This window comes from Setaria viridis, chromosome 8 (genome assembly GCF_005286985.2).
Source record: "Setaria viridis chromosome 8, Setaria_viridis_v4.0, whole genome shotgun sequence".
Classification (NCBI taxonomy): Eukaryota; Viridiplantae; Streptophyta; class Magnoliopsida; order Poales; family Poaceae; genus Setaria; species Setaria viridis.
In genome coordinates, this window is record NC_048270.2 from 26,718,263 (window position 1) to 26,745,186 (window position 26,924).

Consider the following 26,924-nt stretch of genomic DNA (forward strand, 5'->3'; position numbering starts at 1 on the left):
TATGAGGATCTGTTTTTTGCAAAGATGTTATGCTAATTTACTTACGTAGCTCTTGTAGCTATGAATCTATAACACATTTAGGTTCCTGCATTGTAATCGAAAGATGAAATTTCTAGGATTCTTTACTGGCTGGCTATGTATTTTGCTTTGCCTGTATAGTGTTGGTTTTATTTTCTGGTACCTTACTCAGATCCTTTAGTTTCCAGTAACATAGAGAAAAAAGGCAAATCGTTTCACTAGCTGTTCAGCTGGAGAACATTACTGTAATACTTTGGAAGGCAAATGTAAGTGGAGTTCTTTTAGACAATCGATGTATGTAGCTCGGATTGCTTGTCATATTCACAGGAAAAGTAACTGATATACATGCTCCTGGCTAGGACAAAAGTTAACTCAACTTTTCATTATTTTGGATGAGTTAATTCAATTTTTAGTTTATATAATTCAGCATTTTTCGGACTATACAAATAGATATCCATACGGATTTTAAGCTTTAGCCGGTCAACATTTCAAAGCATTATATTCAACATTTACTAGACCCATTTCAACATTCGTAAATGTCTATTTCAACATTTTCAAAAATCTAGTCATAAATTACTACTACAAAATTTATGATTGTTGAATCGACATTTAAGTCTCTTATATTCAACATTTTTTGGACTCTACTGGTAAACTTTCATATGAGATGGTGTATTTTCTTTTTGTCTGCACTTCTCAACAATTTTAAATATGACATCAACATTTTGTTCAACCTGAATAATTGATTCAACATTAAATGAGCTGACTCACCATTTTTTAATTGATTCAATATTTTTTACTATGCCTATAGATTTGCATAAAGATGGTTTTAGTCATTCAACATTTCAAAGTACTATACTCAATATTCTGATGGGTTGATTCAACATTTAAGTTTGTCTAATTCAATATTTTTTAGACTATACTAAATGCGTAGTTATAAATGGCATAGTCTCATCCAATCCATATTTCAACAATTCCATGTACTATGTTCAACATTTTGTTGAACACATTTCAACGTTCGTGAATGGTTGATTCAATATTTTTAGGTATTTTCTTTTCAATTGCCTTCTTCTACATTTCGAGTTAGCTGGCAATGGCTAGACGTGATGAGGTGCCGATAGTATTCGGGCCTATTGGGTTTTATAGTAATCAACTTGTGGAAGTCAGATAGGACCCCGCCACCAGGTCACCTGGTCAGCCAAGATTTCATTTTACGACCGAGCTGATATATTACATGGTCTTCACTTTTAATAACCATCAAAGTTTCCTTCGTTTTATTTCCAATTAAGCGTCCCTGCGTGTACTTGAATTACTGCAGGTGGCACTCTTCGTTACACGGTTTGCAAACAAGGCTGCTCGGAGTAGTAGCCATACGCATTCCAACATTCAAAATTAGTAATATTTCTTGATGACTTAATCTAAAGTTTTTTAAGATTATTATACCATGCGGTTTTGGTGCTGTTGGATTCCTATTTTTAAAGGCATTTTCATATAATGTCAGATTATGGTAGTAAACAATATAATACACATACCTTGATCCCCAATTCATTCCGAGTGCTTCGCAATCACCTGGAGATTTACGCATGTGCTGATTTTGCAAAACAACCACTTATTTGACTTTGCTGTTGAATCACCTTTCCCAAGAAAATATTTAATTGCTGTAACTAGCTTATTATTTCTTATTGCAAAATTTCAGTTTTGTGCTACTTGAAAGAAAAAAAAGAAAAAAAAGAAAAGAAAGAAAGAAAAGAAAGACGGAAAGAAAGAAAGAGAAAGAAGAAGAGTAGGGTTTTTCTTTTGGTGCTATTCCTCTCAAGGTGATCCTTCTTTGCTGCAGTTCAGTGACTTCATTTGTGTCTAGATTCGTGTCTTTAGCACGTTCTAGCCTAGGACCAGCACAATAATGTCTTTGAGTGTTTGTTCAATTTGCTTGCAACTAACGTGTTACTAGTATTTTTTCTTGCTTCAGCCCACCTACAGCTCTACATATTCGACTACAGTTTGATAAGTTTTTGTTGCTGTGGCACCGATACACTTCATTCCACGGTTGCAAACTTGTTGGTTGCCGTCACCTCCTGTTTGGCTTAGTTAGAACTTGTAGGGCTTGTTTTAAACAAGTTAAGTTTGAGAGAATTACAACCGACACATTCTTATAGTTGACAGAAGGATACATATTATTTTTGTGTTTCTTATTTTCTACTAATCATGGCAGGTGATACGGAGATTTTTGAGCTATTGAAACTAGATCCTCATATTCAGGATGTCATTCAACACTTGCTATTATATCATGGTAAGTTTGATCCTAAAGCTTACATTGATTCGAAGCTAAAATTAGATAATCAATTTGATGAGCATGACCTATCCGAGAAACAAAAGATTTATATTGCTTCTAATGTTTTGACTGAATATGCTTTACTAGAATGGAAACACATTTGTAGACATAATAAAGTTCAACAATGTCTAAAACTTATAACCACCTCTCTATCTTATTTTTCTTGCTCGTAAAGCTAAAAATCAGATTTTATTATATAGGAATACTTGCAAGAACAATATGACCCATGGTAATCCTTTTTCTTCCACTACACATCCTAATCAAGAGCACAAAATAGTGGAATTTGCTGCTGATTTGCCTATGTTGCAACGTGATTTGCTTGCTATACCTTGTGACAACGAAGAGTTGTGTGATACGTCTTCTCATATTTCATCACCACAATTAGACATAGAGCACTCTCTTGTTTCTCTTGTTGTCTATGACATTTTGCAGGAGGATGGGAACAATTCTATTGAGTGCATTGAGAAATTTAAGCAACTACATCCCCTGCGAAACTGCGAAAAGAATGGTTGTGCAGCACTTATCACGTTAAAGGAGAGTGAGCAAAGCAACACATTCGATGCTAAAAATACTACTTGTAAGTATGCTTATAATACTCTGCAATTGCCCACTACTGATGCTAGCCTCGCACAGGTTTCAGTGCAACTTCCTGCCGAGTATGCCTTACCACGAACATAACACTTTTCTCATAATGATAAGGAGTTGTTTGAAAATGTTTCTTGTATAGCACAAACACAACCCAAGCATAAACATGTTAAATCTGTTTTGAATGATGTACATGTCATTTCTACACATGTTCATTGCCTTGCTAGCAAGAAGGAAGAGCTGAAACTCCTATCCAGTTTTAACACATTAGGTTATATTGAATTTGAAATTCTTTATAATCTAAATTGTTTGAAAGAGAAAGTTAAATTCGATTCTGGTTTGTCAAGTTTTAATCATTATTTGTTTCATGAAATTGACAAATATGACAACAAAGAAGAATATTTGGTGAATAAAGTTTATATTTGCTCTATATGAAATATCCTATTGAATTACAATACCATGATCAAATAAGAGACTGCACTAACACTAATAATGTCTTGCAAAGTTTTTCTAGTTTTTCCCTTATGCAACAGGATCAGCCTGAAGAAGAAGAACATTGCTGGTTGCGGCCGTGCAACATAGTCGTCGCTCAGTGTTCCAACATCAAAGTAAGCACCTTTGAATGCCATTGGAGCAAGTCGAGGATGACCTGCAGCCAAGAAGGGGAGAATGATGAGGACATCACCTTCTCGGATACAACCATATTGACAACTTTTGATTTAGAGGTGAAACAATTTTTTGTCATGATTGTATTTGATACATTTGATGAATTGATAATGTATCATAATGTGTGTTCATTGTCATTTTTAGAAATACATACGTGCATAAAAAAATAGTGTTAAACACACATGGAAGGTATGGAGGACCAAAGAAGTTGATTGGGGGTCAAGTCCAAAAATTCCCAACATCCTCTACCAGGCCATCACATCACTTTTGGTCTAAAGAAAGAAAGAGATCAACTCCAACACGTTTTAGGGCTGGATTCGGACTGCAGCACTACGCCAACTTGTGATGGCCGCCACAACTTTATCTGGACTTCGTTTTGGACGTTCAAGTACTTCATGGAATCCTAATGAAATCTATTTTCATATAGATTTAGAATCATATCTATATCTGTTCTGAGGTGACCGCAATGATCAAATTACTACTAAGAGGTTTTTCTGTCCAAGGTGTTGTGTTGCCTTATTTTGGCCCAATGGGCCGTGTATCAGTTGGGTCAATTAGGGGACGCATCCTAAGGTTGGAGCACGACATCAACACCCTTCTGGTCATCTTCTCATGTTTCTTATACCCCTTAGCTGCCACTAGGAACACTCGGGTTTTGTTTAGATATAAGTTTAGCCATTGCTACTTTCTTGTAGATGCGTGTGTCGACTCGACCATCCGTTCTACTCGATTTAGAACCCCAACTTTATGATTTCAGATTAGTTTTTATCTTCATATTTACAATTGAGTTGGTTGTTCTACTTGTTCTGGCTTGTTTTGCAGGAATTACCCTAGTGGTTTGATTGATCGTGCTCCACAAGATCGTGGCGACCATTGGAGGTGGTGTATCGGTTGCTAAGGCGCAACATCCTTGGATGGTTGTAGTCGGGCCGTGAACGTCATCTCCATCCCCAAATCGGGTTACCCCATTCTCTCATCGAAAGATCGGAATTCAACCCCCACGAGTTCATATCACAACGCACCAAGATTGCAACCACACTTTATAAAAAGAAAAAAAGAGTGAATAATGGATTACGCAAGCATATGTGACGAGGAAAGAAAAGAGAAACAGATAATAACAAAAACTGTGATATCGATGCATGATCTAAGAAATTTAAAATATTAGGAAAGACAAAAGAATGTTAGAGAGGAGAAAATATGTAGGATTATCATATTGCCAAATGAAACTTTAAGCACATAGACGCGCTTCAAATTAAACTTGCAATAATTGATTTGTACCCGTGCTGATAGACTGAGTCGAGTGTGCATTAGCCCATAAATGCAGCTCGAAACTGTTTATCATACAATTGCACTCTTTTAATAAACTAGTATTGATATACGAGTTGCTAATACAAATGCCTATGCATGAGTCCAATCCAAAAGTTTTATAAATATATGTTTATCTTTTATGTAAAGATAAGAGGGGTGGATAACCACTGATGCACTGACCATGCTTAAAAAACCAAACTGAAAAGGGCACCCACCGGAATTTGAGAATTTCTCTGCCTTTAGTTTGGGTCTTTTCTGAACCCAGGCTTCCACAGTCCACAGAAAAAATATCGCCATTTCCCCCAAATCACCCTTGACCCCCTCCAAAAACCGCGAATTTCCTCTCTAGGCTTCCTCTTCCTCCTCCCCAGCCGAAGTGCCCACCCCACCCCACCCCGCCTCGGCCGGGCCCCTGCGAGTCCGCCGTGGAAGGGCCACCGGCGATGGGCTCCGGCGAGGAGGACACCGGCGGCGGCGGCGGGGCTGTACGGGGCGCGGTGTTGAAGGCGCTTGTGGTCGTCGGCGGCGTCCTGCTGCTCCGCCGCCTGCGCCGCTCCACCACCCGGTGGGACCACGCGCGCGCCGTCGCCGACGCGCTCTCCGGCGAGAAGGTGAGTCCCCGCGCGCTCCTCCCTGGAGAAGTGCTCGGTTCCCGGGGCATTCCGATGCGGCCGCACTGAGAATTTGTTCAGAAAAATTCCCTTTTTTTTGGTTATTAGAAGAATAATCCCGGGAATTAAAAGTTTATGCCTTGATGATGCGTTTCTTGCTGTGTACTGGCACTTGACTGGTTCGCGTGTTTGTTGGTTCGGTGTGCAGTTCTCGAGGGAGCAGGCGCGGAAGGATCCTGACAACTACTTCAACTTGAGGTCAGACATTTTGCACTACACAAGCGCTGCATTCTTTTTTCGCGCACTAGTGTTTCCACATTCCATTTCATTAGGGTTCTTCTCTTTGGTCTTGCAATCGGGTGGTATCTGTGAACTACTTGTAGCCTTGGTTTGGGAGTGAGGCATATGCACGAGCACAACATCGATTGTTCCCTGTAAAAGCATTGCAATTCGCATTGTCGATAATCATAATTGTTGCTGACCATGGGTTACCGGAGGTTTGTGATATTTAGCTTTGGTGGTGATGAATGTCTGATTTTGACAAGTGGCTGGATATCACTAAGATGATTTGAAAATGCAATACTTGGCCAACGCAGTTATGTAATAGTTGATTGTGGGCAGCCAATCTTTCCAGATGGTTTAAATTCTGTACTTTTTGGCTGCTGTCTGTGTAACCTGAGATTTTCAATTCAAGCACCATACCATATCTTATAACAGATACACAGTGGAGCTGCACGAACATTGGAACTTGATGAATCATTGATGATTTATGAACCTTTTATTTTGTACTCTTGTTGGATGAAAATGATATATCCTCTTGTACTACCACCACGAGCAAATTGTTTATTAAACTGTCTGTGCTTAAATGATCCATGTTTATTAGAATTCATAATTTGATCCAGTGTTCTGATACTTTGCCAAAAGTAGAGAAATGAAAAGTAAAACAAAATCTTTTGGGGGTCTGAGTTCATGGATTAGTGACCGAATGATTACACCAACATGTTATTGTTTTCTTTTAACTGTATCCTTATAAACACTTGCTCTTCCTAAACTGCTGTTGTTATTAGCTCATTATTACTGATTATCAATATCGGGTTAGTGAATATATTGCTGGGATGTAAGTAACTTGTTAGAAGGGACTCTGCACTTATGACACACAAAAAAATGTAATTTGTCTGCACTTATGACGCAAAAACTTGTTTTACGCACCCATAATAATGTCGGTTTGCTGCTGTTTGAAATCCGTTCAGCTCTCTTTTTTCAGGCATGAGATAAGTATATTTTTAAGCATATGCTAACATGTTCGTAGTCATGCAAATATCCTGCATTGCCAATCAGTCTTCTTTTATTTTCAGAATGCTCACATGCCCTGCAACTGAGATGGTGGATGGTTCTAGAGTGCTTTATTTTGAGCAAGTATGATCTTTATCTCTACACATTCTTCCTTAGTTCCTTACTACAGTGCCCCTTTTGGGTGTTTGAATTCCATGCTTTCCTTTCCAGGCATTTTGGAGAACTCCAGAAAAGCCTTTTAGACAAGTAAGTAACTCCTAACTGTAATAATCACTCTTACATGTCTCCTTGCCCTTACCAATTCATATGTAAAGATAATATTTCTTATAATTCCTGAATTGTTCCTTGTCAAGCTTATACAATCTTATGCTAATTAATATAGTTTAAACAAGATGATATTACATTATCTGACATTCCACATGCATAAGAATATTCTGTGATCAAGTGCTTTGATTTATTCATGCACTATTTGATGAACATTTTGATACATCCATATAACTATCTGCTTCTTTTAAATCCTTTCTTCCTGGTAAACCTAACCACAATTAAACTTTCTTAGTCTTTTTGTATGCTATATTCTTGCAATATGTATTGCTTTTGTCTTGTAACTGTGGATGATCTTATGATGCCATTAGTTTGGAGTATTGAGAATATGGTTCCATTACTCTGCAAGAAAGGGTACTTCAAATGCCTGCTGATAGGGTAGTATACTGTGTACTGTCTGTCCATTCTATACTTATAATATCTTATGTGCTCTTCATATGTACAAATAATAATAAGTTCTTCTCCCTCCAGAGATTCTACATGGTAAAGCCCTGTCCAAAGGAGATGAAATGTGATGTTGAGGTGAGCTCAAATTTGACATACCTGTTTAAAATTATTGGATGTACAGAATATATGACATTTTACCCTGCAATGGCATGACATTGATGTACTGAACAAGTTAATGCATCCATAATAATAATTCTTAGAGTTTACTAGCAGTATTCAGTTTGTCCTCCTCTACTTTGACTTCGTAAAATGTTAGAACATCTGTGTAAATGGGATCTCCTATTCAACTATATAAAGATGCATCACACATTATGTCAGTTGAGGTCATTCCCACTGTTACATTTCCATGTTCAGAACACAAGTAGTTAGGTAAATTTGATTGCCCATAAAGCTTGGTCTGATGTAACCTGTACATAGTGGGGAGCTTAAAATGGTCTAATTAGAGTTACACATATTTTCTACAGTGCTACTTTATATTTTCACCATTCTAACAGTAAATTTCTTTCTTGTTGTCTTTTAATAACCGTTAAGTGAATCTATTAATATTTAGCACCATTACTATTATTATCAAGTGTTAACAAAGGCACTAAAATTTTGGTTGAAGGAATACAACTTTGGTTAAGCTGATTGAAGGATTATATTTTAAATTAATTCTGCTTGCAAAAAGCTGACTAAATAACATTTTAAATTGTTTTGAGTGGACAGTTGAGTTCCTATGCAATTAGGGATGCTGAAGAGTACAAGAATTTCTGTGACCGTTCAAAGGATCAGAGGCCACAGCCAGAAGAAGTAATTGCAGTAAGTCATGTCCGAACACAATCTTACTTTTCTGAATGTGTGGATTGTTTTGGCCTAAACTCTTGACGAACAGCTGCAATTGAAAAGAAGGAAATAATATACATCAATCAGACTAATCAAATATACTTAACAATCATTCTAAGTCGCCCTCCCCATATTAATGTGGGTACAGGGAGTGAGGGACCAGGTAGGGCTGCCAATGAATGAATAAATAAATCCACAGAAAATAGATATGCACTTGTATTATCAAGGGCAGAGGTCTCATCTGTTACCAGACTAAAGATAATATGGGTAATTAATTGGGTTTTCACTGTGAAATATATTTATAAGCCATGTATTCGCCATTTCTTATTTTATGATTTATTCTCAGCCTTTGATATTTTGAATCGGAACTGAATGCTGTTATAGTGCTGCTGCTGACCTAAACTCAGGCCATTAAGTGCTTCACTTAGTATATTACTAGGATCAGGACCTAGTTCCCACACCACCACACGGAAAAAGGCACTCCCTTTTTTTGATGTGGTATAACCACTTAACCGTATAATGTGTTTTGAAGCTATGTACTTGACTGTAAACCATTACATAGTAGGTTGTGCATGTATCTGTACTCACATCTACAATGTAACTCCATACGGAATCACACATTGACTGGTATCTGGTATAGCTTCGCATAGTACATCCCTAGGTAAAACTCTGTCCAATTCGTGATGCTGGATTTTTGTTCACACAAAATACTGTGTATTGTTAGCCCTCTAAATATAAGCTTACCCCCCCCCCCCCCCCCCCCCCCCCCCCAAACACACACACACACACACAAAAAAAAAACCAAACATTTAAGTTTGCATTGGCTGTTCAGGATATCGCAGAGCATCTGACCACCATACACTTGTCACGATGCGGACGTGGAAAACGTTGCTTATATGAAGGATCTACTCCACCCGAAGGTTTTCCCAACAACTGGGTGAGCTACTTGCTCTCCTCTCTCTCAGCATATTCAGTTCTCTTTCTGATGCAGTAATTTGTAATTTAATACATCAGAACCCACCAGTGGTTATCCTTTTCTGTAATGTATTGCTTGTTCGCATCTCAATGTCTGCATTTTAACAGAGTGGCGCATCATATTGTACATCGGATTTGTCCATCCACAAGAACGGTGAAGTACATATCTGGGACAAAGGTTTCGATATTGAAGGAAATCAGGTGATTCTCTTAACTACTCCAAACTAGTGTTCTAGTTGGCTCGCCAAGCTTGAGTAAAAGAGAACCTTTAATCTTACAATGTGCTCACTTTCAGGTTTGGGGAACCAAGGCTGGCCCTTACGAGTTCAAGCCTGCTCCCAAATCCAAATATGACGACATGTTCTCACCATTAAATTTCTCTGCCCCTTTGTCACTAGAGAAGAAGCTGGATAAAGCATATGTAATTGATGACCAGTAGAACCTGAAGCCTAAATTTGTTCGTAGGAATGCAATAAGTGAATAGCATGTATGTATATATTGTACTGAGTTCCAATGCATTCTTTTTTGACCAACTTGTGCGTCTGCTTGCCCATGTTCAGTATGGTGCAGATGGTGTATCTTGCAATGCCCCAAAAGGGATGTTCTAAATTCTAAACGCATCCGGTCAGATGCTCAGATGGTATATTATTGCACTGGCATTATGGGTTATGGTGTAGGTGGAATTATTTGGAACCCTTTGGAGTGGGTTGGCAGAACCTCGCCTTGAAAGTGTCTCATGATGGTCAGTAACACAGTTACAAACCAATGCCAATTTATGAGTAGTTAATTCTTTCTTCGAACTCTTTCCTGTTATTTTTGAAATGAAAGTCTTTACTGTTGTGCTGCTGCTGTATTCTTGTACGTATTCAACTCCCAACAGGACTTGCAGTCCCAAATTTAACAACTTGAATCAAAACCAAAGGATCAAAATCTGAACATACCATCTGGTTTGAGGTCCATACTGTTGGCACCTGTGGTATTCTGCTTTACAACTCTTCATGGTCATGTTAACCTGCGCTGTATTTTAGCAGCTAAATTGCCTGTTAATCTGGATTGGAGTGGCCAGTGGGCCCTTGGATCTACTGGAGCTCCGTGTGCCTACTGGCTGGATGTTTGGATTTTCTATGGCTGGGCGTAGCAGGGCATGTTATAGGGGCCAAGATCAGGTCATGTGCCTCTCACTTCGAAGTGGTTTTTCATTAGTTTTTTTTCCTCCTCTTTTTAAGTGGATGGGTCCAAAAGCACAATGGCAGAGTGGCAGATTACACAAATGCCACTTGAGGCCGGATGGTCGAACTGAAACAAAAACAAGCACTTCTGCTTTGGATGACAGAGATGTTCTTATCTCATTTTCGAAGAAGCTTTCGTATTGTACAGGGACGCTACGTCCTAATTGAAATCGACATGAAGACTACTCTATCATTTGCTATAAATTATTATTAATTTATGAGTCCAAGTCCAATAATTAAGGAAGTTCAATGCTTATAATTTTTATATGTATTGATAAAAATTATTTTTGGAGTGAAAGGGTGAACTTTGCACCCACCAAAATCCGTGTTTTTGTTTGGACCTCTTGCCACGGGAACACACGGGCGCACAATTTTCTCCACCATCATGGTGCGCTCGACGTTCGGATATGCCGCTTCAGCAGTAACTAGTCGGTGGACGCTGGGCATCTTTTTTGTGTGGCTCGATTTTGGCACATGGCTTGTGTTTAGTGGTGCAATCGCCGATTTTGCTTCCTTGTTAACGGTGTTCCTGCTGCTCAATATTGTCGCGCTCTTGGCGCTCTGGGTGGTCTAGAACCGCCCAACCAGATTATCTTGGACACCGTGGACCAAGTGACCTACCGATCACCACCATTACTGTGACTATTGCTAATCAGCTTGCTCTCTAGGTCCACCGTACACCACTCTAACGGGGACACGGTCCCCTTTGGAGGAATCTTTGCATTGTAGCAGGCGCCGACTGATGCCTCACCTCTCGCTGCTTTGTAATCTCCGACGTACTGTGTGATTGCATTGATATATGTCGATGTCATGAAGTAGCGTATGCATTGATGCATGCTCTTATCATGGAATGGCTGGATATCCTATTTTCTCACCGAAGAGAACAAAATGGAACATCTGCGGAAAAAAGAAGAAGAGGAGAAAAACTGGAATAGCTGTGGACATGGGAAATGCCAAGATTCGTGGCACGGTTGACCACAGGTCCACCCACGACCCACGCAGCCACACTGCTCCTGCCTGACGGAGTAGTCGGCTGCAGAGGATCCCCCGGCGACACATGTGCTCTCCACGTGTGCTGTGAGCGCCAAGCGGAGAGAGAGGGTGAGTGGGTGGTGGGCCCCCGGAGCTCTCTAGCCGCTGGCCCTGCGTGGGCGCTCGTCCTCTTCCCCGCCCCTGTTTCCGCCCCCGGTAAACCCCACCACCTCTACCTCCCCCCGCCATTGCCAATCCCCTCCCCCCAACCTCGGAAAGTCGGAACCCCCCCCTCCGCCCCGCTCCCTCTCTCGGGCACTGGCACCTATATAAACCCCGTCTTCCGTCCCTCCGCTCCACACTCCCCGCACGCGCAGCCGCCTTCCCCCATCCGTCCTCCCCAGCCCTGCTTCGACGGGCGGCGCAGATCGAAGGTGAGATCTCTTATCCTATCTCTCTCCCGATCCGTACCCCTCCTCGCGATCCGGGACCGGGTTCCTCGGCATTTCCCGGCGAGCGGTTTTTTTGGATTCCGCCGGCGCACCGGAGGGGGTCCGCCGGCCGCCGGCGCCGCGGGGCGCGTCCATCTTCATTCCGTGGTAGCCGTGCCCGACGCCGCGGGCCGCCGTCCGTCGGCGTTCCGTGAGAATCGTGACCCGAGAATTTCTGCATCTATAAGTAGAAGCAGCTATGTGTCCGGCGGCGTGCCGGAGACATTAGACAGCCCTCCGCCAGGATTTCTCGCCTGCTTTCTACTCTAGTAGCCTGTTGGCTCTGCTCCGATCTGAAACTCTGCATCCTTTTTTTTATCGTTTCCTGTGAGGTGGACTGGATTGCCCGTGCGGGAGGAATCTTTCTGCCCGTCTGATGCCCGGACCTCCGAGCATGCATCCCGTACTGCTTATTGCTTAGCGTGTAGTGGATACCACTACCATTTTTTTAATGCCGTCGATACAAACGAAGCTCACTCTGTCTTCCATGTCCCATGTCATTGAGCTGTGATTTAATCCACTGGTAATCCCAATTTTCACGATCCAGGAGGAAGATGATGGATCTCGCGGACAGCCAGCAGCGGCTCATCGCCGGCGCGGCGCTGCTGCTGGCCACCATCGCCTTCGTCAAGCTCCTGCTGGGTGCCCGCTCCCGGGGTAAGCGCCTCCCGCCCACCATCCCGGGGGCGCCGGTCGTCGGCGGGCTCATCAAGTTCATGCGGGGCCCCATCCCGATGATCCGGGAGCAGTATGCCCGCCTCGGCAGCGTCTTCACCGTCCCCATTCTCAGCCGCAGGATCACCTTCCTCATCGGGCCCGAGGTGTCCGCGCACTTCTTCAAGGGCAACGAGGCCGAGATGAGCCAGCAGGAGGTGTACAGGTTCAACGTGCCCACATTCGGGCCAGGGGTCGTGTTTGATGTCGACTACTCCGTCAGGCAGGAGCAGTTCCGGTTCTTCACGGAGGCCCTGCGGGCCAACAAGCTCCGCAGCTACGTCGATCAGATGGTTGCTGAGGCTGAGGTGAGAATTTGCTTCAGCTTTCTTCATTTGTTTTGTATCTATATATGGTTAGTGTGGGGATTCCATAATTTTGAGGTGAAATTGTTGACACTGACACCTTGTGTTGGAGCTTTCAGTACTTGCAGTGTCACTTTAGAGGTTGCTGATTCAATACGCGCCTTAATTGTTGACACTCTAGGGGAAATTTAGTACTTGCAGTTGTTCTATGAGTGCTCTAGTTTTGGTCCAAATTCGTACATCTAGGATATATTTGTACTTTTGCTACCAATATTGACACAGTGCTCTAGTTTTGGTCCAAATTCGCTGGAGTCCAGCATATTTTTCTGTGGAGGACTATCTAGCCCCTTCTGAAAGTTACAGTATGCTTTTTCTTTTTCTGTGGAGGACTATCTGTGCGCGATTTCTGGAACAGCAACTGCACATGAACCTCAACCTTTTTGGGCCGATGTTTCCAGACCTTAAGCTTTATGCTTTTGGGATGCCTTGCATGCCCTGCATTTTTTCTAGTGGGACATTTTGTTGCCCTTTTCTTTGATGCTTTTTATGCCACTTTGTTAGTTCTTTATATCTTTGCTAGTTTTGTCTGTTAAAGTTACTTTTCGGTGTCCTGATTCTGCCTTTTCTCAAATGAATGATACTCAACCAATTAACTGCAACATACCAATCCTTCAACAGCTGATCTCTGCAATATTTATTTGTCTGTTAATTCTCAATTGCGTCTGAACTGAAACATGGGCACAGTTTTCTGTTTCTTGTAAAGTGGAGGTGGGGATAATGTCATACCTTGTTGATTAAAAAATAATACCTTGTAATCATAAACACGGAAATTGCTAGGCACGTCAATCATGAAAAGCCACAGTTACATTTCCTTGACAATTGAGAAGATATATTGCTCCGTCCTCTGTATCTAGATGAATGTGAAGGCCAATAAAAAAACATGGCTTCATATTGCAACCTACATTCTTCTGACCCTGTCCTGACAAGAGGCAATTAAATAGTACTTTTAGGTTTTTGAGCTTTGTGCAGAATTTGCATTGAAGGACTCCATATAAACTTGTTTTTAAAAAAGGAATTGATGTTACTGCAAACACTAGAAATGACAAGATAAACTCCTACACTCCTTTGTCAATGCATTCTGCATGTGGGCACATAGCACGAGAACATGTGCAATTAGCACCTCATGTACCATGCAAATTCAGTTTCATGATACTGACTCTCATTGACCTTGTACATCGTTACCTTTATTCATAATAACAATATTGCTATATCTGCAGTGTCTCTCTTAACAATGACCAACGTTGAACCAGTGCAAAACTTTTCATATTTTTCTGTCTTTTAGCATTAATATTTATTAATGAAGCCAATGATTTAATGAATATGCCGGTCATTTCTGAGCAAGCTTCTGTACATTTGGCTTAATTATAGCACTGAATACTCTTCTGCATGTTAGTAGTAACATGAGGATGTCGTTAGCATGTCAAGATAAAATGATGAATCCTGATGCTTTAGCTGTATGAATTCCTTATTTTTCTTTTGACGAAATACTCCTCTTTTGCATATAAGTTTGATGATTAACCTCATCTGCAAATTGGACCTTACCTGCAGGAGTACTTCTCAAAGTGGGGAGACAGTGGTACTGTGGATTTGAAGTATGAGTTAGAGCACCTCATCATACTGACAGCTAGTCGATGCTTGCTGGGAAGGGAGGTTCGAGAGAAGCTCTTTGATGATGTATCTGCTCTCTTCCATGACCTTGACAATGGGATGCAGCCCATCAGTGTCATCTTTCCCTACCTCCCAATCCCTGCACATAAGCGCCGGGACAGGGCACGGGCACGTTTGGCAGAAATCTTTGCAACCATCATTAAGTCCCGCAAGGCCTCCGGACAGTCTGAAGAAGACATGTTGCAGTGCTTTATTGATTCCAAGTACAAGAACGGACGCTCCACCACTGAGGGTGAGGTAACCGGGCTACTTATTGCGGCACTTTTTGCCGGACAGCACACCAGCTCTATCACCTCGACATGGACTGGAGCCTACCTCCTTCGGTTCAAGCAGTACTTTGCAGAGGCTGTAGAGGAGCAGAAGGAGGTTATGAAGCGGCATGGGAGCAAGATTGATCATGACATCTTGGCAGAGATGGATGTCCTCTACCGGTGCATCAAGGAGGCTCTCCGGCTCCACCCACCACTAATCATGTTGCTCCGCCAGTCGCACAATGACTTCACCGTGACAACTAAGGAAGGCAAAGAGTACGACATCCCCAAGGGCCACATTGTGGCGACATCACCATCCTTCGCCAACAGGCTGCCCCACATCTACAAGAACCCAGACTCATACGACCCTGACAGGTTCGGTCCCGGCAGGGAGGAGGACAAGGCTGCAGGCGCCTTCTCCTACATCTCCTTTGGTGGTGGCAGGCACGGTTGCCTCGGCGAGCCCTTCGCCTACCTGCAGATCAAGGCGATCTGGACACACCTGCTGAGGAACTTTGAGTTCGAGCTGGTCTCCCCGTTCCCGGAGAATGACTGGAATGCTATGGTTGTCGGCATCAAGGGCAAGGTGATGGTTAACTACAAGAGGCGGAAGCTCGTGGTCGACAACTAAGACCATGGTTCTCTTAGGGAAGTTTGCTTCTTGTCAGTTGATCTTGTCGCTTGTTTGTCAGCATTTGTTCGGTGTATGTTCTTCTGTGTGCACGCCAGCATTTTAGGAGTGTTTCCATTCTTTAGGATTCTGTAATTTGCTTCCCTGTGGTTCAGTCATGATCTGCAACTTTTGCCTGTGAGCTGCCTGAGCAGAATCTTTAACTTCACCATCTGAGCACGTGGCTCCCTTGTCGAAATTCTGCTGATAATCATTCTGGTAGATTGGATTCAAGCATAAACTGAACAAATAACCCTGTGTAATGAATAAACACTAGTGTTGGGAACAGTGTGAATATGTGATCCTGTCGTTCAAGCACTCTGCTCTATTCTGTATCTGTTCTGTTGCATATGTTGGAGTTTCAAATGAGCTGTGCCTGTGCAGGACTTTCTGGTCTGAAAAATCTACTGTTATGCTGAAGTGTCGTTGCATTCTCAGCTGCCTGGGACACTTTCTTCTACGTTTGCTTTGCTCTTCAACTAACCTGCTGCGAGTAATGGCCGCGATGCATGATTGGTGAATTATGCCGCGTGGGCTAGATCAATGGCGACTGGAGTGCTAGTCAGTCTGACACAGGGAGAACCTACGGCTTAGACAAGAAATGAAAATAGGCCACGCAATTCACGTGTGCTCTATATACCAGGAATTAACTTGGCAATCCATTAGGCATGCACCAGTTGGTTCTTCGTCTAAAAAGAATGTAACCAGTTGAGTTAGAGACAGATTGATTGCTACATGTACTGATAAGAATAACTTTCCGAAGAGAACGCAAATGATTCGCGAGCACTCCATTAAGCAGAAATGATCTTTGTTACTGCGATCGCAAACCTGCAAGCGATGCTGGTGCCATCTCGACCTCGGGTGCCACCTCCTCCCGGCAAAATAATATTCCTCGGTGGCGGCCAACGTTGTCTATGGTGGTGTCAAGACGAGAGAGAGTGTAATAAATATGTACGTAGACACTATCTCCCCAGTGCACACTGTCTATGGTAGTTTTCCAAGAGAAGAGAAATTAATTATTCCTTGCATGTTCAACAAATAGATAGGATTAACTGTGGCGACTCTTGCAATTAGATGAACACTCGGGTAAGCCGTGCGACATGCGATTTCATTTTTTAACAAAATTGGACTACTGTTATGCGTCCATCCAAACAAACAAGGAAAAAAATTGATGCTACCCATTTCCTTGTCTGCTTATACGGTAAAAGAAAACAAGCTACGCCAGTCCCACCACATGGAACTCCTCTTCCTCCTCCAGCAAACATTTGGTGGAGAGGACCAGGTAATTTGAAGTTCTTTTTTGTCATCCATGTGATTCTGTTTAGTGGAACCATGTCTTGTTAATTACATCTGACATGATTTCTTTGTCAGATCCGGAGCACTCTTGAAGATCATTTTAATTCCAAAGGATTATGACACTGGTGTGAGAAAAAGGGTTGGTTGTCCTCTCCGCTTATTGTAGGCTTTAGGTCAAGGCCCTGTTTTGGTGCAAGAGATTCTGGAGGTTTACCATGCGATAGTTGATGATTGACTTTTGTTTTCGCAGATGATGAATAATTTCATGACCGTAGTTATAGATTGTCCTTACTTTTTTGACCCGTTGGTGTCACTGAGTTTTGGGAACACAGCATCATTTCTGAATTTTGCTTTTGCTTCTCTGATCTGTTCTTTAAACGAAAAATACTTTTTCTATTTTGAACTGGGATAACCTGAAATAAAGCAATGCATGGTGATATGTATCTCTAATCGATGTCATATTGGCCTGCAAAGAACTGAACATATGCTAGCATTCATTGTGCATTTTAGTTGATGCAGGCGTAACCCTACGAAGGTACTGATTTTTTCATATGCAGTCTTCACAGGAGCAAATTACATAACTGTATTTTCTAAACTGATTTCATTAGAGTATTAAGAGCCACTCAATTTTCCGAAGAATGCAGATCAGCCACTCTGTATCTGCTATGCTCCTCTACACTTGTTGACAACTTTCTGCTGTTAGGAGGGGTTTTGGCCACAATGATGTAGATTACATGCATGTCTATTTCCTTGTGGCTGTTATGGTCTGATGGATAAGTTTTACCATTAGGGCACAATGGTCAACTAACAGTATATAAACCAAGCAGCTTCGACTTAAACTAATTCATTAAAAAATATTCTTGAATTTATAGATTCTTGCGCGATAGCTTACTGTACATATGTACATGAATATTGTCTCCAAAGCTTATTGTACATGAATCAAAAGTATGCATCATAGAAGAGCATGAATCTTAGTAAGACTCTTACCAAGATGGCTGAAATTCATGTATTTGGAAAATTGCATTATTTAAAAATAATTTATTAATACAATAATTGCGTTCTTGAATTAACTATATGTTGGTTTGATATGTTTGTGATTGTTTTCATATTATAGTTGCTTTGCTGAATACACTATAAATTTTTTTGTCACCGGTAGCAACACACGGGTACGATTCTAGTGGGGCCTATATTTATAAAATGCAACTAATCAATGTATATTTAGACTTGATCATGTAACTACCACGAGCATTCATGGTAAAGGAGTAAAGGGTGAATCTCCGTTACCCTTAGCTTCTTAACTTCCAGAAGACATGATAATAAAGCCTCCTTGTTTCATGAATCATGAATAGAACGAAACTAAATTAACAACTTGTGGGTGTTCGGTAAAGAATTGAAGATAAAGTTCATGGCAACCAATAAAGGGAAAAGTTTTGCTCGTGGTTGAATCTTGATTTGATGGTGTGGAGTGAGTAGATTATAATCGAGTCCCAGACAAATCGAGATCTGCCCAACCCTTCCAGTTTCTTACAATGATCGGGTTGACAAAATGACATACAAAACACAGTTTAGTTTTACAAGTAAATTATATATGGAGCGATTGATTGCAAGTAAATCACGGAGCCTGTCACCACATACCTGCAGTGACCGATGCTCGCTTCGCCGGACGTTGCCGGCCGGCTTACTTTGCAAGTTCACGGCGACATCGTGGCTTGGCTTGGCTTGGCGTGACGATTGCGGCGTTCATGGCCGCGTGCCGGCGTCACTCGTATCGTCAGGGGAGTCAGGCATGAGGCGCCGGTTCCACTTCTGATTGTATTTTACACTCACGACGGACGAATCGACGCATCGGCAGGAATTCCAATTAGCAAAGCAGGCAAACGTTGTACTAGATTGCGCCGGGGGGGGGGGGGGGGGGGGGGGGGGGGGGGGGGGGGGGGGGGGGGGGGGGGGGAGGGGGGTGCTTGTGGAAGATATATAAGAGCTATAACTATAAAGCCCACAGAAGCCCGTAACAACACACCCATCGTAGCCCAGCGACTTCGCAATCATGCATGGCTGCAGCGCATCAGGCAGGGCAGATGCAGCAGTGCACGCAACGTGCGGTTGTGCACCACCAGATCCATGCGTACGTGCTTTCTTTTCTTTTTGCTATTTCTTCAAATCTGAGTAGCAATTTGTTAATTTTTTAAAAGATTTTGTGATCCAATATATTGAAAATATTAAACTATATAGTCAATATTTTAACTACTATGATAAATATTTTTTTAACCAAGTTCAACATTTTAATAAACTAGTTGAAATAGTATACTGAAAATTGTTGAAGTAGCATGCTTAAAATGTCGTGTTAATTCATTCAAAATGTTGACTTATTAACACTCTTTCGAACCTAGTTCAACATTTTAAATAAACTAGTTCAACATTTTACATCAAAAATGAATGCTGAAGTAGCATTCAAAATGTTGAGTTAGTTCATCCAAAATGTTGAGTTAGTTCATTCAATATTTTAAATAAACTAGTTAAACTTAAAAAAATGTGAAAATGTTGAAATAGCATGTTGAGTTAGTTCAAGTTTAACATTCTAAATAAACTAGTTCAACATAAAAAATGTGAAATGTTGAAATTGCATACAAAATGTTGAGTTAGTTCATCCAAAATATTGACTTATCAACATTTTTTGAATCAAGTTAAACATTTTAAATAAACTAGTTTAACATAAAAAAAGGTGAAAATGTTGAATTCGCATCCTCAAAATGTTGAATTAGTTCATCAATATTTTTTTGAATCAAGTTCAACATTTTAAATAAACTAGTTCAACATAAAAAATGTGAAAATGTTGTAATAGCATACTTAAAATGTTAGTTAGTTCATCCAAAATGTTGACTTTTAAAAATTAATAAAATATATTCATATTGGATCTCATTATGTTAGATTAATTCTTAGAAACACCGTGGTTTAAACAGTTTTGAAAAATAGTTCACGGTTTAATAGAAAAACATGTTTGAAGTTTGAAATCGAAAAAGAATCTCGCACCTACAGGGCCAACCTCTAAGTAACACGTGTGTACTAGCCTCCCATAAAAGCTGCTACTTTTCCAACCTGGTGCATGCGCACCGTTGTGGAGGGAAAAGTAGATATATCCAACGGTTTTGAAGGGCTGATATCGGAAGGTGACTAGGAAATTTTTTTCCGGAAGATGGATAGGATTTTCAAGATGGGGGCCCTAAAAAATTGGGGGCCTGGTTCGGTCGGCTCAGTTGCACTGGGCCATATACGGGCGTGAAGAAACGTCATTACTTCTTTAACGACCCAGGTGTGTAAGTATACAGAACTTTCTGATCTTCAGAAGAATCTGGCTAATGAAATAATGGATAGGAAGGTTTTACTTGTGTTGGATGATGTATGGAATGAGCGAAGAGACTGCTGGGAGTTGTTTTGTATGCCTATGTCAACTGCAAAGACATGTCAGATCATAGTAACCACTCGGAGCGAGGTAGTCGCAAGACTGATACAGACTGTGCCAAGCTATCACCTAAATTGTCTTAATTTCGATGAGAGTTGGTCATTGTTCAGGCAAGCTGCCTCTGTTGACGAGCATGAGTCTGGCATTTCAATAAACCTAAGAAATATTGGCAAGAGCATTGTTCAAAAGTGTGAAGGTTTGCCACTGGCAATTAAAACACTAGGAAGCATCTTGCGCTGTGAAACTGATGAAGCGAGATGGGAGGATGTCCTAGAGAGTGAGTTGTGGTACTTGAAAGAACCAAGGGATGAGATTCTGCCTGCATTAGAGATGAGCTACAAGCACATACCCATAGACATAAGACGGTGTTTCCTTGCCCTATCTCTGTTTCCCAAAGACTATCCATTTCCTGTCACCGAAGTTTTAAAATTGTGGAAATTACTCGACTTGCTTAAATCTGATGGCAGTGATGATGAGAGTGAAGAAATTGGATGTCAATATCTGAAGCAGTTAGTTGAGCGGTCAATGCTTGAGCAGCTAAGCTCTGTTAATCAGACTATTCATATATACAAACTTGATGGCCTTATACATGATCTGGCCTCCTTTTTTGCCGGGGACGAGTTCTATAGCTAGACTCGAAGGAGATACGACGACTCAACTTCCACACAATGTCCGGTATCTCAAGGTGGTATTATATCAGACGTCATTTCTGTTTTTCCACATTCTCTCAGGGCCATCGTAGTGGCGGGCCGTTTCCAAAAGACGAGGAGACCAACAACGCTTCCAGAAGCATTAGTTTGGAGATGCAACAACTTGCGGGCCCTTGACTTACAACATAGTAGCAGTCTTGTTGTGGCATTGCAAGAATGCATGGGAAACCTGAAACTACGACGCCATTTATCACTTTCAGAATTCACACCGAATTCTCCACACCCACCTTTTGATAAAATACCGACTCTGCACTTGCAGAATCTAGTACCAAGTGGAATTGGGCATCTAATCAGCCTGCATACTTTGCCTAATATACATATAAGCAGATGTGGTTGCAGTTTCAACATGAGAGAGCTGAGTAACCTCAACAAGATTAGGAAGCTGTGCATTTATGGGTTGAGCGACGTTAATGGTGTTGAATTACGGATTGAAAGATGTTCTGGTCTAAGAGAACTTCCTACACTTCCATCTCTTTTGGAACTGTACATATACGACTGTCCAAACATAAGTTCCATTGGTTTCCGGCCATTGCTCACTGCCTTGCAGCTGGACCACTGTTCAAGCCCGAGCGTGGCTGCACTCAGTTCCCTCCCCAAACTCACCATCTTGACCCTACATGGTTGTCCAAACCTGACTGCAGTCAGCTACCTCCCCTCACTCATCACGGTGGATATTGAGCGGGGACTGAAAGATGAGTGACTTTGCAGCTTGTTAAATGACCTCCCATCATTGAAGTGCCTAAAGATTTATAGGAATAACACAGTTACATGCATACCTCTTAAACAGCAAGGTCTGCCCTTCCTCACAAAGCTCTGCTTAGAAGACTGCCCTGATCTCATGTACTGCGATGGGCTTCTTGGCCTCACTCCCCTGGAGCATCTAGAGGTTCGGTGGTGTCCAAAGCTCCCCATACATAAGCTACATCCACCACAACTGAAAACTCTCGTAGTTGAAGATGGCTGCTATTAACCTGGCATAACATGCCACTGCCAGTTCTGTGACTTCTGTGTCTAGTTTCTTAATGTTCTTGCTTACATTTTTTTTCCACGCACTTTCAGCACATCAAATTTTTAGCCTACTGCGTCATCAGAGCGAAACTAAAGATTGTCTCTGCAAACTGCTAGCTTCACAAGCGGATGCATTCTAGTTCGTACTCTACCATCAATCAGGCAAGGTTCAGATTTCTTTCTGTTGTTTATGATTTCTGGTGGCACCTTGTTGCGTAGGTTCTATGCTCAGAGCTATTTTCGAATACAAGAATAGGTCCATTGTACGACTGGCTCTCAGAATTTGTACACAACCTTCGAGAGTTTGGATGAAGCATTTAACATTATTCATATTATAGCAGTTTTTAAAATTTCCGTTCCAGTTCTTAATTTTGTTTTGATACTTGTTAATTCCACTTCACTAGTCGTATTTCAAATTAATCGGTACAAAGCTACAATTATTTGCTTTAATCACGCTTGCTAGAATCGGAATTTAAAATTTCTCTGCCTTTGATACCATGTATATTGAGTTGCATGCGCTGACCAAGGAAAAAAAAACTTTGGTGGAGGTGGTGGTCGGCGCGCACGTGTCTGGAGATCAAGGTGATATGCCGATACAGACGTACCTGCTGAGGAGGTTCGAGTTGGAGCTAGTGTCGCCCTCCATTCACGGAGCTAGAAACAAGTGGTCCGCATTGGTCATTTTAGAAGCTTATATTTTCTTTGAAAAATTATGTTCTACTCCCTCTGTGCCAAGTTACTATTCGTTTTGATTTTCTAGATATATAACTTTTGACATGCACCTAGATATATATGCATGTCTATCTATCTAGAAAATCTAAAACGAATAGTAATTTAGGATGAAAGGAGTACATATATTTATTGGTATTATGTTTACACCTCATCTTCTCGTGAGCTTCCTTTTGGGTAGTGACGTAGCGCCGACTATACGAACCCTGTTCTCCACACCACATTCCCCACATCACGCTTTGTTCTACTGATTGGTGAAAATGTCAATTAACATGAATAAGCAAATGATGAATCCTGCGCACAACATACAAGCAGAGGCCCGGAGCTGTCAGAAGACCCTCACGGAACTTTTAAAATGGACGGCTTGATCAAAAGTAGCCCAATTAATGCTATCCTTTACTATTTGTGTCACTGACCAAAGTACCACCGAACGGGCATTTGGTCTAGTGGTATGATTCTCGCTTAGGGTGCGAGAGGTCCCGAGTTCAATTCTCGGAATGCCCCACAGTTCTTATTTTTTTTGCTGCCTATTTTCTTTTTTTATTGGAAAACCCTGTGTGAGGAACTCGGAATGCCCCATTTTTTCAGCCTATCATTGGTCAGCTAGTCACTTTAGGGATTTGATGAAACTAATTTTTAAAACTTGATTTCGAGTTCCTCAAGTTTGCTCGATCCAATCCAGTTCGATTTTTTTCCCCTTTGTTGCAACGTGCTGGATTCTCTCATCGTTTCGGATGAGCCTTTTCTTTTGTTGAAAGTGCATGCCACCTCAACTGTACGCTGTAGCATTAGTGGATTAATCAGAACTCGAATTATCATCATATACTCCATCTGCATATTGGTCAAGCACTAGGCAGAACTGCAGGAGTTAATTCTTTGCTTTTGTTCATCTCAATTATAATGTTAAAGAGAGTAAAATAAATATAATTGTTTCTAGTATGAGAGGTTCATGGCTTCATGCCTAGGTAATTGTTTCTAGTCTTGTTTGATATCCAGTTATCCATTCAAGAAGAAAAAGGCCCAGCAGGCCAATGTATCAGCCCAGCTCGCATGCATCCAGTTTCTGGGTCCGCCCCTGCTTGAGAGCGGCTCGATCTACACACATGGACTGATGGACTAAACAAATGCCAGGTTGAACACATGCAGGTCCGAAGCACCTAAACCAGTGCATGAACAAGCTAGGCCCTTGTTTACTTCCTAAGTTGGGAGGTGCCAAATTGGCATTTTGCTATAAATGCGACACTGTAGCGTTTCGTTTGTATTTGTGAATTATTGTCCAAATATTGACTAATTAGGCTCAAAAGATTCGTCTCGCAAAGTACAACAAAACTGTGCAATTAGTTTTTGATTTCGTCTACATTTAGTACTCTATGCATGTACCGCAAGTTTGATGTGATGGGGAATCTTCTTTTTACATAGTATCAAAGTTGGGAGTTTGGAGGGAAGTAAACAAGGGGTAGGTCTTGTTTAGTTACCCTCAAATTCCCAACTTTGACACTATGCAAAAAGAAGGTTCCCCATCACATCAAACTTGCGGTACATGCATGGAGTACTAAATGTAGACGAAATCAAAAACTAATTGTATAGTTTTGTTGTACTTTGCGATACGAATCTTTTGAGCCTAATTAGTCAATATTTGGACAATAATTCACAAATACAAACGAAAGACTACAGTTACGCATTTATGGCAAAATGCCAATTTTACCACTCCTAAATTGAGAACTAAACAAGACCCTAGTAGCTAGGTGCTGCATGCTGAACAATGTCAGGTCGGCAGTCGGCTGCTTCTTTCGTACGGCAGTTTCTGAAGGCCAAATCCCCGACAGGTAGCATCTAAACTGGTACATGAAAAATTACATGGTGGACAGAAGATGCAATTATCTGTGTACATGCAAAATTTGAGTTTGAACAAAACATTTATCCAAAAAAAAAAAGTTTGAACAAAACTTGTCCAAAGGAGGAAAAAAAGAGAAATTGATACTTAAACACAGCTGCAGGTTGCGGATTAGGCATAGTTTCATGGAAGTCGGCTGGCCCGACTGGGCCTATTGGTCCATATCCACTAGTTAGAGTTAGAGATAAAAATAAGATTTCTTGCAAATAAGTATCTATTTAAAGAGAGAAGACGTATTGGTTACAATGGAATGGAGCAAGAATTATTAGGTGAGATCCTCATCTACTTCTGAATCTTAACATTGGACGCAGCCGACGCCAGCGTGCCCTATCTCAAGTTTTCCGCTCAACATCTGTTTAGCCCCACAATCTCCAATCACTCTTGTTTTGCATGGCTTCCCGACCGGAGCCATGGAAAAATATATTAGCTTTTGTGATCCTAATGACAGGTAACATGGAGATTGAAGATCCAGTCAAGCTAATCAACAATATGATTGAATAGATCTTTGACATAGCCATGCAGAGGAAAGCCCCAGGGAAGATATGCCCTAGCTGTGGTAGGTGACATGATTGTCAAGTGAGGCACTAGTGCTGGTTTCGTCAATTTTGAGATACGCTAGTTCAACCTCTTGAAAATGCTTATAGAGGCAGGGTTGCGTTCGTGTATTTGTATGTCTGTTTGTATTTGTGAGAGTCTACGTCTGTAATATGTCTCAAAAAAGAAAAATGGAGCGTGAGAGCCAGGATGCAAGGCGCTGCGACGGCAGCAACATTGTGGGTTCCTCGCATGGCTCTCAGTGCACTATGAGAAGCATGAGTGATGTTCTGCGGTGATTTTGTTGGTGGTGTTTTTGTTGGCGTCGTCGCCCGTGTCCTGCATGCTTTGGCGGGAGAGGAGCCAAGGTCCCCACCCCTAAGCCATGCAAATTTACACTAAAAGATGCAAATTTTAACTAAAATTCAAAAAATTGACTAAAATTTAAAAATTTAATACTATTAACCCCTCTGTCCCCTCAAAGAACGAAATTTTTAAAATTTTGGCTCTGCCGTGTATAGAAGACAGTGTCCCTCTAATTCACCATGCTGCCCGCCTTTGCTGCCATCCAATATGATGCCTGCCGGCAATCATGGTGCGGCTATGCGTGTAATGTGCAAAAAAGGAAAAAAAATGAAGTAGAAGGAGAACTTGACAAAGTAGATGAGCTAATGAAATTTATAATTAATAACGACCCCTTACGTAAGATTAATGGTGGGTCCCATACCTAATATTTTTAAAATACCAATCTTCGAGAGAGTTAAACGGGCTAAGCAATATATTAGGAAAAATGTAAATAAGACCACTATTCTGGTATATTGTCATGACATACTTATTGTTTTATAAACATGGTTACCTAAATTGTTGTAGGATTAATTCTATTTTCACTCATCAAATATTCCATATAAAGTAGTAATTCTATTTGCAATGCGTAGAAGTGTAATTATAAAAATATAATGATATTTGAACTCTAAATCTTAATATACAATCCAATTTTCACAAGCACACTAAAAACATATCTTATAAAATTCTTAAAAAAATAAATAATAGGAATTATCATAAAAACAAGAAACACACTACCATCATTTTAGTGGACTATATTCATCGTTGAGTATAAAAGCCATTATTCCACCTCTACATTTGAAAATATACCATCCACCTCTGAATTGTTAAAAATAAATTAAAGTAACCCCCTAAATAGTAATGTGCTCCTGAAATACCTACCTCTGTTAATATATGATTATCAATTATCCACATCTATTTCATCGCTAATATGAAAAAATTGTTTCAGGATATACATGAATGATATATATGTGTTACCATATAAATTAGGTATACATGTATGCAATAAGCAATAGACATATATCAATTTGTGTGTCAAAAACACAGCTCAAGCTAAGGTGGTAGCCAAACATATGTTAAGCACGTATGGAGGTGCAATGCAAAGAGAAAATAAAACTCTACTATAATCAAATAGACATAATAAAATTTATATATCAGTATTTTGCCATTATGTTAACAAATGGTAAAGAGTAAAGATTTCTCTTACTACCTC

General features: G+C 41.0%; 2 protein-coding genes and 1 non-coding gene across 3 annotated transcripts; all 3 read left to right on the forward strand.

Moving 5' to 3' along the window:
- Nucleotides 1–5,264: 5,264 nt before the first annotated feature.
- LOC117833601 (chromophore lyase CRL, chloroplastic) lies at nt 5,265–10,047 on the forward strand. Its single transcript, XM_034713165.2, has 9 exons — nt 5,265–5,517; nt 5,726–5,775; nt 6,873–6,933; nt 7,021–7,056; nt 7,606–7,656; nt 8,287–8,379; nt 9,236–9,340; nt 9,487–9,579; nt 9,674–10,047. The coding sequence occupies exons 1-9, from the start codon at nt 5,350–5,352 to the stop codon at nt 9,815–9,817; spliced, it is 801 nt and encodes a 266-aa protein (XP_034569056.1). The 5' UTR covers nt 5,265–5,349; the 3' UTR covers nt 9,818–10,047.
- Nucleotides 10,048–11,835: 1,788 nt separating this feature from the next.
- Nucleotides 11,836–16,056, forward strand: LOC117833335 (obtusifoliol 14-alpha demethylase). The gene is made up of 3 exons (XM_034712791.2): nt 11,836–12,013; nt 12,618–13,092; nt 14,698–16,056. Exons 2-3 carry the CDS (start codon nt 12,625–12,627, stop codon nt 15,697–15,699), a joined length of 1,470 nt encoding a protein of 489 aa, XP_034568682.1. The 5' UTR covers nt 11,836–12,013; nt 12,618–12,624; the 3' UTR covers nt 15,700–16,056.
- Nucleotides 16,057–23,373: 7,317 nt separating this feature from the next.
- Nucleotides 23,374–23,445, forward strand: TRNAP-AGG (transfer RNA proline (anticodon AGG)). Its single transcript has one exon. It is a non-coding gene; the product is annotated as a tRNA-Pro (tRNA).
- The last annotated feature ends 3,479 nt before the right edge of the window (nt 23,446–26,924 follow it).